This window comes from Berghia stephanieae, chromosome 2, assembly GCF_034508935.2.
Source record: "Berghia stephanieae isolate SIO BIC M18660-M18661 chromosome 2, UCSD_Bste_1.3, whole genome shotgun sequence".
In the NCBI taxonomy this organism is placed as follows: domain Eukaryota; kingdom Metazoa; phylum Mollusca; class Gastropoda; order Nudibranchia; family Aeolidiidae; genus Berghia; species Berghia stephanieae.
Genome location: NC_088361.1, coordinates 56,675,925 through 56,690,924, shown reverse-complemented (window position 1 = coordinate 56,690,924; position 15,000 = coordinate 56,675,925). Strand labels below are relative to the sequence as shown.

Below are 15,000 nucleotides of genomic sequence, written 5' to 3'. Positions count from 1 at the left end.
CAACATCACAACTCTGCCATGAAATGACCAAAACTTCATATTATGTCAAACCATATTACTCTCCTGGTCTAAAACATCGTTACTTTACACAGCCAGCTTTTTCAAATACACATGCGGGCTACCTAATATCGTAGAAATGACTCTTCAAAACAGAATGTGCGAAGTAAGTATTCTTATATGAAACTAAAATAACCATGTCCGCTGCATCAACCAAGAAACTCCAAAGACAGCAAAACAGAATAATTTCAAATGAATTCATGAATATCTTATCGATACAGGCGTAAGCTGATTATTTATCTTTATCTTTGGAAATGCAGACAATTTTGGATACTACTGAAATATTGAAATGCAATTTCAGTATTCAAACAAAAAAACAAATCTTGGGATCAATCAGTTTTCACTGAAGTCTTCACATGCGAAATACTTTTCCAACAGTGATATGGTTTTTCCACAACATTAACCGTTATGTGGTTATCTGGACAACGCAAACGTGAATATAATACTTATTTTCAAAATGTCAAAGTCACTCTCAGTTTACAAACCTTTTACAGGGTTGTTTGGTGAAATATGACACATAATGGACGCAATTATTCTCTGAGTGTTACTTTCGAGAGAATTATAAACTGTTTGAAAATATACAAATAAAAACGCGTTACTTCAGTGTCTGAATCCCTGGCGGCTTCATTAAGTAAGATGTAAGGCCAATTTCAGCAAATGTTTCTACAAAAGTTGTCAAAAGCTGAAAAAAATCTTGATCGTCTAATTTATGATATACTTTCAGTTGGATGAATATCAGCTTTATTTTTGTGTGTGTGGATATTATAATATTATAAATAAATGCACGACATGGATTCACATTGAACGTCTTATCACAATTTGCTTTTGGCATACAGATTTGAAATACCAATTTCAGAGTTATCCATACTTACTATTACAGTTGCTTTAACAAATCAAAGCGCTTCATTTTAAATCAATCAGAGTAGACATCTCAGAATTAAGAAAACTTTACTGTGATTATATAAGAGAAGGACTTAGAATTTTTAAAAAAACATCCTTATATGGCCTTGACAAATTCACTAAAGCGGCTAACAAGTTTCCAAAAGAAATCCCATTGTCATGGATATGGACACAGGATTTGGTTTGGGAATGGAAATCGGAAAGGACGACAACACAAGTCTGAAGGCTTTGATGTTAGAGCTGTTGGACATTCCGACGACGGGAAACTTTTCCATCGATGAATATCTCCTCGTCGTTAGTGAGTACAGCGAGGACAAACGCTGGTTCACTCCGGCCAAAGAAATCATCATTATCACCTGTTTTTCACTTCTTTCATTCCTGGGACTAATAGGAAATGGTCTTGTATTATTTGTCACATCAAAACGAGGATGTAAACAGTCTTCTAGAAATTGGTTCATTTTGAATCTTGCAGCTTCCGACATTCTAACATGTGCCGTATGTAATCCTTTGACGGTAGTCAGAATTATTCTCAAAAACTGGACGCTTGGTGATTTTTTGTGTAAACTAGCACCATGTCTCCGATTAGTGTATGTGTTGATATCCACTTTTACCATCGTTGCCTTAGCTGCCGATAGATATAGAGCTATCATTACAAATAGAAACTGCGTTTTGTTCAAGCGATGGGTGCCTTTAAGTATAACTCTTATCTGGATTGCTTCGTTCGGAATTGCCACACCGATGGGATTAGTTCATGAAGTAACGCACGTTCAAGGGTTTAACGCGAGCGTTGTGCTTTATTCGTTGTGCCTAGAAAGATGGGAAACGCAACAATCTGTGACGTCTTACACTGTTTGTCTTTTGTTACTACAATATCTTTCCCCACTCCTCGCAATTGTCATCCTCCATCTTCTCATTGCTCATTTTTTAGGGTCACGATTCCAAAACAGAACGGAGGACGGAGGAAGCGCGCGAAGAAAAAGATTACGTCATCGAAAAAATATAATTCTCCTCAGTGCCATGGCAATATCGTTTGGAGTGGCGTGGTTTCCACTACATCTAGTGAATGCATGGGCAACTATAAACTACTCTTTTTTCGAAGGAAAAGACTTTCCGATGGTGCACGCTGTGTGCATGATGTTAGCGTTCAGTTCTGTTTGTATGAACCCTATAATCTATGGACTATTCAATACAAATTTCCGGCGGGATTTATTTAAAATCTACAAAGGTCACCAGCCAAGATACTCTGCGTACACAGACTGCACTCGGCGATCGAGTAACAAATGTGAATTGGTTGGGTTGATCTCAGCGTCTCCAAACGAAATTGGAGTCAGTAATAGCAACATTTCCAAGAATCGCATAATAACGCCTTTGTGATTCCTTGTTGCTGTATTGTATGTATGTATGTATGTATGTATGTATGTATGTATGTATGTATGTATGTATGTATGTATGTATGTATGTATGTATGTATGTATGTATGTATGTATGTATGTATGTATGTATGTATGTATGTATGTATGTATGTATGTATGTATGTATGTAATGTATGTATGTAAATGTATGTATGTATGTATTATGTATGTATGTATGTATTGTATGTATGTATGTTATGTATGTATGTATGTATGTATGTATGTATGTATTGTATGTATGTATGTATGTATGTATGTATGTATGTATGTATGTATGTATGTATGTATGTATGTATGTATGTATGTATGTATGTATGTATGTATGTATGTATGTATGTATGTATGTATGTATGTATGTATGTATGTATGTATGTATGTATGTATGTATGTATGTATGTATGTATGTATGTATGTATGTATGTATGTATGTATGTATGTATGTATGTATGTATGTATGTATGTTGTGTGTATGTATGTATGTATGTATGTATGTATGTATGTATGTATGTATGTATGTATGTAAGTATGTAAGTATGTATGTATGTATGCTTGTGAGTGCATGCATGCGTGTGTGTGTGTGTAAATGTGAGCTCGCTGGGAATGAAAGGCAGGGGATTTGAATAAATGCCAATGCCCGCAGGGTTTGGTGGCATAGTATTAAAGGGTAACAATGCATTGTTTAAATTGCGAATAAAATTCGAGAGACATTTCAAAGCAACTGATTTCTCCACTACCAGCTATTGTATATGCACAGGTAAATTCAAATCTTCCAAATAGCTCATTTTTAAACGTTTTATTTAGCAAGCATGATGGAACAATGTTTGAATTTAATAATGAGTATTTCAATTGTGACCAATCGTCTCAAAATGTCGGGATGATAAGGACCAATAAAAGTGAATTCACAGTTGAAATGATATAATAATATATGAACTTTGGGTACTTGGCAATTTAGGAAATTGTATTTACTCTCGGCGATAAAGAAGAGATATCAACCCCATATTTTATAGTTGTGGCTATAAATTAAATTTCAAGCACCTAGTCCATCATGACACAGTGCCGCTTTGAGACGGCAGCAGCTTCAAATAGTGCTCACACTGCTATGTCATGATGATCTAACCAGGACCCAGGACGCAAAAACATCACCGCAATCGTATACTGTTGCAAGCCCGCCCGGAAGCTTCGTTATAACGCACCGTTCGCCTAGATCGTCTCTTGACCACAATGGGTACGTGTTGGACAGGTGGCAAGCTTGGCAACTGCTCCCCTAGTCGATGTCCCCGCCCCCTCCAGGGCTTGAATTCGTTGAAACCGAATTCCATCTCGTATATGCAGCTCTGTTCGAAGTCAGGGTACAATGGATGCCGGGATTTATTTCGGCTCGAAACAAGGACACCGTCCATCATAAACTTCAGACGGGTTCCCCCATTCCCTCTTATTTTGATCTTATTAAGCCCGCTGTTTATAATCGTCTCCCGCGGGGCATTGGGGGGCTCGATTGTTGCCATTATAGGGCCCCATTCTCTAGGCGTTGTTGCCAGCGTTCCTGACACTAAATGCATGGACTTGCGAAGTTTTACATTTACCTTCTCAACGTTCTTGCTTCTCTTAATTCACTGCATAGATGAAATGCAGTGGCCACGGTTTTGGAAGTGTTCATCTTCAGGTACCACTTGTCAAGTAGGATTTGAGTCTTGTGAGGTCCTCAGTGAGTAGGCTCTTGAGACTGGTCGACACTTTATCTTGAGTAACGAGCGCCAAGCCGTTCGCGTATCCCAGCCTCGGGGAGGAAGTGCTTGGCAATTCGTTAATGTAGACATTAAACAACATTGGCGACAGAACATATCCCAGAGGGACCCCATTCCTCAGTTTCCTGACTTTTCTCGTAGTGTCTCCCAGGGCGACGTGGAATTGTCTTTCCTCTAGGATTGAAGAGAATAACTTCAAGATTTTTTATGCACCTTACGATTTCTGAAAGTTTGAACATTAACCTGGCATCGTACGCCGCTTATATGTGTATACAAACAACACCAGTTTACGGGTCACAATTATCAGGGGTTGTCAAAACTATTATCATAATAGTGAAATGTAAGAGGCTTCCATATTATCCTTTTTAAATAAAAACTAGATACTGGCCTTATTTTTTCAAAGTTGGTGTAAAAAGGATATATTATTTTGATTTTTAAAAATAACAATGAGGTCGTTGGAGGGGTATAAAATAGTATTTTTGAACTTCTGCGGTTGAAATTTTAAGAAGCAATGTTACAAGTTGTTAAACATTTTGATTGTATATATCTTTATTTAATAATAAAAAAAAATATGCTATGAAATTTACTTGGTTTCTTGATTGATATAAAGACATGTCCACATCATTATGACGCGAGAAAGCAATGAACACGTTTTCCTATTTTATCAGTATGAACCATACTTTTTAAAAAAATAAAATTAAAAACTACGCCCTTCCGCCACGGCATCTAAAGATGCCGTCGCCTAGGCATGCCATGAAGGGACATAGATGCCGACGCTTTGGCATGTCATGAAGGGACATAGATAATCCATCAAACAGGATGTCTAATGTCAACAGGAATCACCCATGTTGCCCAAGTGAGCAGATTGTGGGTTAATAATCTTGTCCAAGGAAAAAAAAACGATAGTCCCTGAAGCGGTGATCAAACCTGGGACTTTTCGGATCACAGTGCAATGCCTTGACAACTCGGCCACTTCGTCTTCTATAAATGGAGGATATTAGTTAAACCCAATCTCATCTTATTGAGATTTAAAATGACTTGACGTTCTGACATCATTTTGTATAGACTTTTGTGGGGGTTGCCGGTTTGGACACTCGAATTGACTCATTGAATTCCAACGGCCACACACGGAGAGTAATTGTGAAAAGAGCTGTTGCATGTTTTGATAACACAATTATGCGAATGTTTTAAATAGAACACTCGACCATTTATACATTTATTTATTTGTGTTGCCTTGATTATTGGCACTAGTCACTTGCGACAATTTTACCAGTGTGTGTTGTAACTCTAACACCGTGTTATGACAATTATGACACACTTTGTGACAAATCTGTCATGCCCATCTGGGGCATTGATAACCCATCCAATAGCACTGTTCATATCTTGTTTTGGTCTATATGCAGACCAAACAATTCAGCTTAAAAGGTATTGAACAAAATAAGAAAAACAGCTCCAAACAAGAACAAAATGCTTCTTACTTGAAGCTGTTTTACTCATTTTTGTTCAATAGTTGTTTGTTTTTTAACAGTTTTTTTCATAGGCTTTGGCTATTTTGACCTCTCTCGTGGACAGAGAGGTCACTGCTACTGTGTCTTTGTCGTTTATTTCCTTTTCATGTTGCTTTCTGTCTTTGCCTTGAAATGAGATTTCTTGGCAGGAAAGCAGTCAGATGTATAGTAATTCGTTTTGAGAGATGATATTTTTCCCCCTTGTATTATCTCTCGGTTGTGTACTGTCGTAGTTTATGTTTCAAATATTTTTGTAAACATTCTAGTGTATTATTTTAGTGGGATCATGTGGTTGTGTCTGGATGAGACTTTTAGGTCATATCAAACTTAGTACATCGATGGTATACTCTTGGAATCTATTTCTCTTCCGTAATTGAATCGTTCCCCATTTTCTAACTCTAGGAAGGTCGAGATATCAATACACTTTAAACAAGAGAGAGTCTCAATGCCACCACATCAATATTTCAATTCAATGATATCATGTGGTCAGTGTATTGAATGATGAGGAGAGATTATCATAAACAAGCCAATCAATCACGCTTTGCTTTTGAAGCTATATAAGGATCTTACTCCGCAGGGACGTGGGAAAAAAAAAAGGGGGGGGGGGCGTGTTAAATTGAGGACAGTTACGCATGCGCAATTCCATTCTTTAAATAGATAATAATAAACAATTGTGTTACATTCTCAATTTTTTATATTTACAAAACAAAACTTCCTTTTCTTAAATATGCCATCGATTCTATAGGTGCATTTATTTACCCGGTTTTGATTGTTTAACTAATTCCGTGAAAACGAAGACAGATTTATCCTCATTAACTGACATGTTATCAGGAACCAACAAATGCAAAATCTGACATCATTACTCTGTAAGAATAGCCATTGGCAATACCAAATTATTCGTAATTTCCTTCAATGTCAGGTGCTCAAATTGGTTTCCAAAACTATCAAGAACGTTGACCACTTCCTAAGTTTCAGAATATTTCGACAGGGCTGACATGTCATAAATCATCATCATCATCATTGCTTTTTCCACCCTGGTCATCGTATAGGCCACAGACAAACAGTTTCCATCCTTCTCTATCCTGAGGTCACTTTTTAAAAAAACTCGTACCATGTCTTATCATTTCTCTTCTCTTTTCATCAGCTTCTTTAATTCTTCTCCATGTTCCCTGTGGCCTTCCCCGTGATCTTCCGCCCCGATGGTTACGTCATCGGGTCCAGAGTCCTTTCGGCTTTGTCTGTTGTCCTTCATAAATTCTGTCATTGCAGAAACTCTTCGGTCGCCCAAGCTAAAAAAAGGATTTGATTTGTCCGTCTGTGTTTCTGTAACAATGAGTTTTAAGGAAGGGGCGTTAACCCTTCGACAATCCCCAACCGAGAAGACCGGGCGACTCAAAAAGGGGGCCTTTTATGACCCCTTGGCTTGGCGTTGGGCTATTCTTGCACCCTCTCAGTTGAGGGACCCTGGGCACCACACGGGTGATCAACAAACTTTTTGATCATTTTAAAGCAGGCTTCAATGCGTTTGGTAGCTGAAGCCAGTTCAAGAAATGAAGAGATCACATCACTGAAAGCATCCCGTATTGTGATTTTTTTATCCTTTGAGGCAGAACAACAAGAAACAGTATCACCCCCTGTTAGAGCATGGAAGATCAGCAGTGCGTCAACGCTGTCTTCTGGGAGTCTGGCTGCTATTTCGTGGGCTATATTATGAAGATAATGCTTTCCTGAGCCAAATATAATCTAAAGCTCCCAAGATTTTAGTTGCTCAGCTAAGTGAATGATGAGCACAATCACATCAGTATCCGCGGTTCTAATGAAAAGTTTATTAAATCCTTTGCTGACGAATGCAATCTTTGGCATGCAGAAATAATCGTTTGTCAGATTCTTCTTGAAAATGGCAGACACATCGGTTTCAGTTGAAGTGCTGATGGCTTTCTTTTGACAAGTGGTGACTACTTGTTTCCCTGTATATGAAGGCAAATCATAATTGGTATATGCTTTTTAAAATTTATATTGCTTAGGAGGAGCCTTGCCCAATTTAATGGAATTGGCACTCTTGATGTCACTTTAGGGCTTTGACCATGTCCACTTTTTAGTTGCGTGGATGGTTATCAAGAACATGATGATCTCATACCACATCTAGTCTTTGCATTGAGTCCATTTGATAGATGATATACGGAATGAAAACACTACCTGCATATTCCTGAAAGGTGCGTGATGCATCAGAGGATGGGCGATTAATGCACCAGCAAGCAGTTTTGTCCCTTAAGATGATGTGCCAACTGACTGAGGAGTAATTTTCTATCTGCTCAATGTTAGATGGATCTGCTAATGATTTGTGAATGATAGGCTCGTAATCATTCAAATAACTAGAAATTTGCTCTACACTAAAACATTGTTCACCTTCACGAAAGAGCGCTGAGTGATGATCATCCTCCCTCCCGAAGTAGAAAACAGTTTCTCTGTACTTGTTTGTATTCTTCCAGTTCATTTCCACCTACTCTCGCTAATGCCTAAAATATCTGTCATAACATCGCATTTCAGCTGTAACTTCGTCTTTGCTTTTGCGGAAAACAGAGATAGTCTCATCTTCCTGTCAGTAACTTCCTTGCGTCTTTCACCACTGCCCTTCTTCCGATGCCTCTGAGGGTTCAGTGTTTACCTGTGAGATCATTCTATTTTCCTTCGTTGCTGTTTCTGTAACCATGTTTTTTCCCCATAGGATCGGGTTGTTGCTTATATTTTGGAGTGTCCTTCTCCTAGGCGGGTTGCTCTCCCAAGCTAAAGAGCCCTTCCTACCCTTGGTTTAAATTTGGAGTGACCTTCTCCTAGATTGATTGCGACCCCTCACTTACTAGTTCTATCTACCCGAATGATCTACATAACTCTAGGCTAAATTTGTTCTAGATCTTGCGTACAGTTAACACGTTGACATAACGGTCATCACACAAACCTGAAGCTTTTCTTAACACTGGAGACTGCATAATAATCATAGTCAATTCTTACATTGTCTAAATCCTCGAATCCACACTGAATTAATGATTAGAGCGTTACCAAGCACTAACTTATCTGAATATTTCTTACCATTTAGCCCGTTCCGTCCACTGTCTATTTCTAGTCAACGAAAAGACATGACAAACAATCCTTAGTTCCATAGCTACCTTTAGTATATGCAAAACAGAAGAACATAAGTCAGTTCCACAGTTAGTGAGTATTCACCACAATATTGCTACACATTGATGAAGGAATTGCTTCGCAACACCTGACGACACTATGCCTATTTTCAATCATCTGTTAAATTTGTGAGTGATGCTTAGGATCTGTGGGTTGTTTGCTTTGATTGAAAAGTAAGCACTTAAGGTGGCTTCTGGTCGTTTGTTTACGATTATCAGTTGATATCAGGGGCAAAATATATCTAATTTTAAATATCGGGTCAAAAATAAAAACAACTGAAATGTGTATTCAACTTGAAATTCTAATAAATTATACGATAATTGACATATTTTCAATAGTGTACACATTATATGTTTATTGAATAACCTGAGACTCATACTATAACTATAAGGTGATAGTTTAAAAAGGCACCCATGTTAATAGCTTGACAGGCATAGCAACAAGAGGTCTGGAGGAACCATCAATTGGAACAACCAATTTCTAAGAATCCAGGTCAGTCGTTCATTCTTTTTATTGACCGTGTTATAAAATCAACGTCATAATCGAGCGAAACTGATGTATGTAAAGTCGTTAGTTCCATCAAAAATAGGATGTCTTCGAGATTTTGTAATCGCTGTCTTTTAAATGAAAGAAAAATAAGCTTGGCTCTTTTAAAATTCTTAACCAGGAGACTAGACTGCTTACAGTACATTTGCTTAATCACTTTAAATAAAAAGTGCAAAGTTAAAAACATTTACCGTACTATTGTCCAATACAACAATGCTAAACTAAGCCTATAACTGCGTTCGAATGTCAGACTTGCAAAATATGTACGCGTCGATTTGATATGTTAACCTCAGAGCTCAAACTCTCCCAAAACGAGCGAATAAAACGAGATAAGACAAACCTTATTATATCCAAACGTGGAAGATAGATAGATAGATAGATAGATAGAGAGAGAGAGAGAGAGAGAGAGAGAGAGAGAGAGAGAGAGAGAGAGAGAGAGAGAGAGAGAGAGAGAGAGAGACAGGTGGCTTCAAGAAAGAATTCGAAACAGGAATAAAACCAATTAGAAATTAAACAAAGAGAACCACGATAAGAACGACATTAAAGGAGAGTAATGGGCCCAAACAACGTGTACTTATGTGTAAAACTACACTGTAAGTAGTCACTAAAGTACACGTTAAATGGTATTTGAATATCCTCACTGCGGTAATCATGAAAAGGACTAGAAAATGATAACGATCCAATTTACAATGCTGTCTTGTTATATTGGAGGAGATGCCATTAGTTGTCTCAAAATGAAACAGGAATGGCAATTGCAAACATTGCTTCCAATCACCCACGTACTCAGTTACTGAGTTACACGATTAATATTTAAGGGGCGAATTTTGATTTGTTATGCATTTCTGACAAACATTTCAAAGATTAATAATTTAAAAAAAACAAAACAAAAAACAAAAAAAAAACCCCCAAAACAAAAAAAAAAAACCAAAAAAAAAAACAACCCAGAAACCCCCCCCCCCCCCCCCCCCAAACAATAACAAACTAAAACTTGAAAAACAAAAACTCCGATCGATGCGCTAAAATCTCCTCGTTCAAATGATAATATAACAAAATGTGCATTAGTTATCTCTATTGATGATTTAATAATCCCAAAGCAGCATTGGGTTCGGTTTGATGAAAATGACTTGGGTTACTTTAAACATTATGACAGTAGAAACGAAACCTGAAAAAAATCGTCAAAAGAGGACCAAGAACTCAATAGGCGAGTATATTTTATGTGTTCTAATGGTATGGATAGGTGCGATTTTAATACACAACACGATGCCAAATCCTATGTTTAATTTGTCAATGTTTCAATTTAAATCACTGTTTTGAGAATATCAATTGGTTTCTCAGATTCAAATAATAAAATCACAATAATTTTTCACAAAGAAGTTTGAAAAGGTCTTTGGATAGGATTGCCTCATTAGATTTTTATTCATCGTTGTCAAATTCAAATCAAGATATATTTTATAGCAACAGAAATAGCATTCCTATAATGTCACAAAAACACAATCACTCACACACACACACACACACATACACACTGACATGCATACACACAATTATATACACAAACACATGAGTGCAGTTAACGCAGCGAATGGACCTTGAAAATTCAGAATTGAAAATGGTACTCGAAATGACATTATTTCGACCTCATTCAAGTAATGACTTACCCAGTATTTCATGGGTTCTATGAATCCTTGCTAACTGGATCTAATTATAATTCGTTCATCGACTCATGTTGGAATCTGAAACACCACTTATTTGGTGAATAGGTATCTTGACTGAAACGTACAACGAAGTCTGGGATCTCAAGTGTTTAGGGGAAACCAAGCAAATTCTGATCAGTGATTCGCCAAGAACATGGAGTTGTCGCCGCTATTGGTCGGTCTCTCTTGACGGGGAAATGTTGTATGGATTTTTCCATTGTCTCAACTCTCCATTCATTCGTCTTGTCTCGTCTGGATCTCTTATAACTGGGTGGCTCCATTTTTAATTACAAAGGATTCCTTTTCAACGTTCAATTGAATCGAATAATTGTCTTACACCTAATTTGTATCATGATTTATGTGAGACCGACTTACAACCACGTCTCAATTGTACAAAAAGCAGTGTTTCCTACCGAAATATAGAAGAGGCCGTTTTATAAAATCAAATTTTATATTTATCTGCAGGCCACGTTGTGATACATATTTCAATCCAACAGAATAGTCTAATTCTTTTAATACGTTCATCTTTCTAGTAGCTGATCTGAGACAAATACCATGATTGCAAAATTGATATTTCCGTTCTAAAAACATTTGAGAAATACCATTCTGTCTCGATTATTGTATGGAAACGAAAAAGAGTGTATAATGTCTTCTATATTATCTTTCATAATGTTTGAAGGTAATGATCGGCTTTAAATTCTACTAGTGTTAAGCATACATAATTTTTTTTTCCGGAAACACCATATGAATTAATTCTGTTTGTCTAAGCGGCATAACGGATCCATCCTATATTGGAGCTTTTAGATTTAGACTTGGACAAAACTAGCAAATTTGAGGTGAATAAATTAATTCATATATTCACTAATGCCCCCTCATTCTTTTATGTACCTCTGAAAAACCAGTACAGTTTTAACAGATGGCGTACAAATACTCAGTTTAAAAAAAAATCAATCTTCTAGAGAATGAAGATTTCGTAATTCGCAAATAAGATACCTATTCCAAAAAGCCAATAATGTTTCCTATTTATCTCATAGACACGTTGTGATACATGTTTCAGTCAGACAGAATACTCTGTGCCTTGATTATTTTGACACGTTCATATTTCCTAGTCGACGATCTGAAACAAATGCCATGATTGCAAAATTGATATTGCCATTTATAAAAGAGAAATAAAAGTCTGACTCGGTTCTTGTAGGGAAAACGAAAAAGATTGTAAAATGACTTCTGTTTTATGGTTCAGAATGTTTAAAGGTTATGAACACATTTAATCCTGCAAATGTCAAGCATATTCATTTTTCTCGGAAAACCCCCGTATTGTATCAGTAATTATAACTTGTTGTCTAAGCGTCAAAACGGTTACGCGTCTGTATTGGAGCATATTGGTTTAAACTTAAGCAAATCCATCAAATTTGCAACGAATAAAGTAATTTATTTATTCACTTAACGCCGTCATCATTGTTTATATACTACTTAAAATTTGAAAAAAAATAAAACTACTTCCAGAACAATGTTATCTATTGATGTATCTGTACAAGTTCAAAAGCGAATCAATCTTCTAGAGATTGAAGAATTCGTTAATCACGAATATGATGCCTAGTCCAGACGGAAGCCATAATCTAGTGTATTGGTCATCAAAAGCACGATTCTTGACTAATCTATAGAAAGCGAGAACTTCCAGTCATATCATAATGTGCGTGTTATTATTATTATTATTATTATTATTATTATTATTATTATTATAATTATCATTATTATTATTATTATTATTATTATTATTATTATTATTATTATTATTATTATTATTATTATTTTATCATCAATTATCATTTTATCATTAATTATCATTTTAATAATAATAATATTAATAATAATAATAACAATAATAATAATAATAATAATAATAATAATAATAATAATAATAATAATAATAATAATAATAATAGTAATAATAATAATAATAATAATAATGATAATAATAATAATAATAATAATAATAATAATAATAATAATAATAATAATAATAATAATAATAATAATAATAATAATAATAATAATAATAATAATAAGAAGAAGAAGAAGAAGAAGAAGAAGAAGAAGAAGAATTGACTTTTATTATAGAGCGCACGGTATCCTCAACAATGAAGGTCTTGACGCTTTAAATTACACCAACACAAAATAATATAGGGAATGAGATTAGCGGAAGAGTAGCGTCCATTGATTGGACGTCACCTTACAGAGAGAACATCAATTTTGTTTTGAAGGGTCTCAAGCCGCTTTCACCGGAAGCGAGGACGAGAGACGCATGCGCACAACCAACATGACGTTCTCTCTCCAATAACTTTTCCGCCGGTGACGCCACAGACTATGGGTGACGTCCAATCAAGGGACGCTACTCTTCCGCTAATCTCATTCCCTATAGAAAGTATATGACATCAAAAAAGAAATGTCTTCAAGGATTTCTTGAAAACAGACAATGACTTGGATTCTTGGATGCTCTGTGGAATGGTGTTCCATACAGACGGACCAAAATGAGGCGTGTGATAACCAAACGGGTGGTGTCATTGGAGGAACGCAAAGTTCAGTGGCATGGTCTCAAGTGAGTAAAGAGCTACTCGACTATGCATAAAGATATGTAGAATAAGGCCCCAGAATTTACTAGTTACTTTAAAATGGAAAACAATTAACGATGTGTTTAAAATTAAATAAAAAGAAAGATGACATTTGATTAAAAGAGATGAATAAGGATTCTGGTAGTTACAAATAGGAAGATTGAGATATTACGTAGCTTATGATAATATCATATCAAGTTTGTAAGGTTCCACTTCCAGGCAGTTGAGAAGGGATGAATTATCTATTCCTCCGACGGCGGGCTCAGGTTTGTAAGATTCCACTTCCAGGCAGTTGAGAAGGGATCTATTCCTCCGACGGCGGGCTCGGGTTTGTAAGGTTCCACTTCCAGGCAGTTGAGAAGGGATGAATTATCTATTCCTCCGACAGCGGGCTCAGGTTTGATCCTTGATCTGTCGAAGACTGCACTATCAAAGGTAAAAGCTCCGGCGTCTTGATGGTGGAAATAAAAATATCCACAAATTACCAAAAGATAAGAATCTTCAAATATATCGATGTATGAGGAATTGAGCGGCTGGCCGTCCGGCATAGATTGTAGAGAGAAGTGAGTGTAGAATGTTAGACCTAACTGCTTTTATAATACATGGCAACGTGACAGAATGTAGAACGAAAAGTATTCACTAATTAGAAATTAATTCGAGGGAAGGCTATAAAAGGAACAATGATCTAATATTACCGAAACATAACTGGAGTGAGATGAATTGAGTTCTTACTAATACAAAAATTTGATAAGATAATTGTGAACAATCTTTACTGTGACAGTCAGGTTGTCGAATATTTTTTAGGAGTTCTGTGAGGTAGGTAGATGCAGTGTTTTTCAGACAATGATAAACTAGGACAAATGCTTTGACTTTGATCCTTTTCTCAACAGCCAGCCAGTATAATCTTCGAAGAAGAGGTGGGGCAGAGTCAAACCTCTGCCATCGAAAGAGCAATCTGGCAGCATTATTTTGGACCGTGTGCAGCCGCCTAAGCTTATTTTTCGAGACACCAAACAACGGTCGATATATCTATTTTTTGTTAAATGACATATAAATGGTTGGATCATTGTCTAAAATGTCCATTGACAGTTCCGAATCTAAGAATGTTCCAAAAGTTTTGACCTTGTCAACAATATCTATTGACACCTCTCCCACTTTCAATTTCTTCTAATTCCAAAATCTTCTGTTCCCTACATACATCACCTCCGTTTTGTCGTCTTTAAACCTCAGCCTGTTCCTACCCATCCAATCCCTTACACCCAGTAATCATTTTTCACATGTACTAATGACATTTTGTAAGTTTTTAGTACATTCAGATCCAAATAACTGGGTGTCATCAGCATATTGGTGGT

At 36.4% G+C, this 15,000-nt stretch overlaps 1 protein-coding gene across 1 annotated transcript in view; it reads left to right on the top strand.

The window, feature by feature from the left end:
• Positions 1–2,355, top strand: part of LOC144965200 (QRFP-like peptide receptor) — a 61,333-nt gene extending 58,978 nt beyond the window's left edge. The window contains exon 3 of the mRNA XM_078900279.1: positions 1–2,355. This exon is cut by the window's left edge and continues 100 nt beyond it. Within this exon, the coding sequence (XP_078756405.1) occupies positions 1,117–2,331 (1,215 nt within the window). The 5' untranslated portion in view covers positions 1–1,116 and the 3' untranslated portion in view covers positions 2,332–2,355.
• The last annotated feature ends 12,645 nt before the right edge of the window (positions 2,356–15,000 follow it).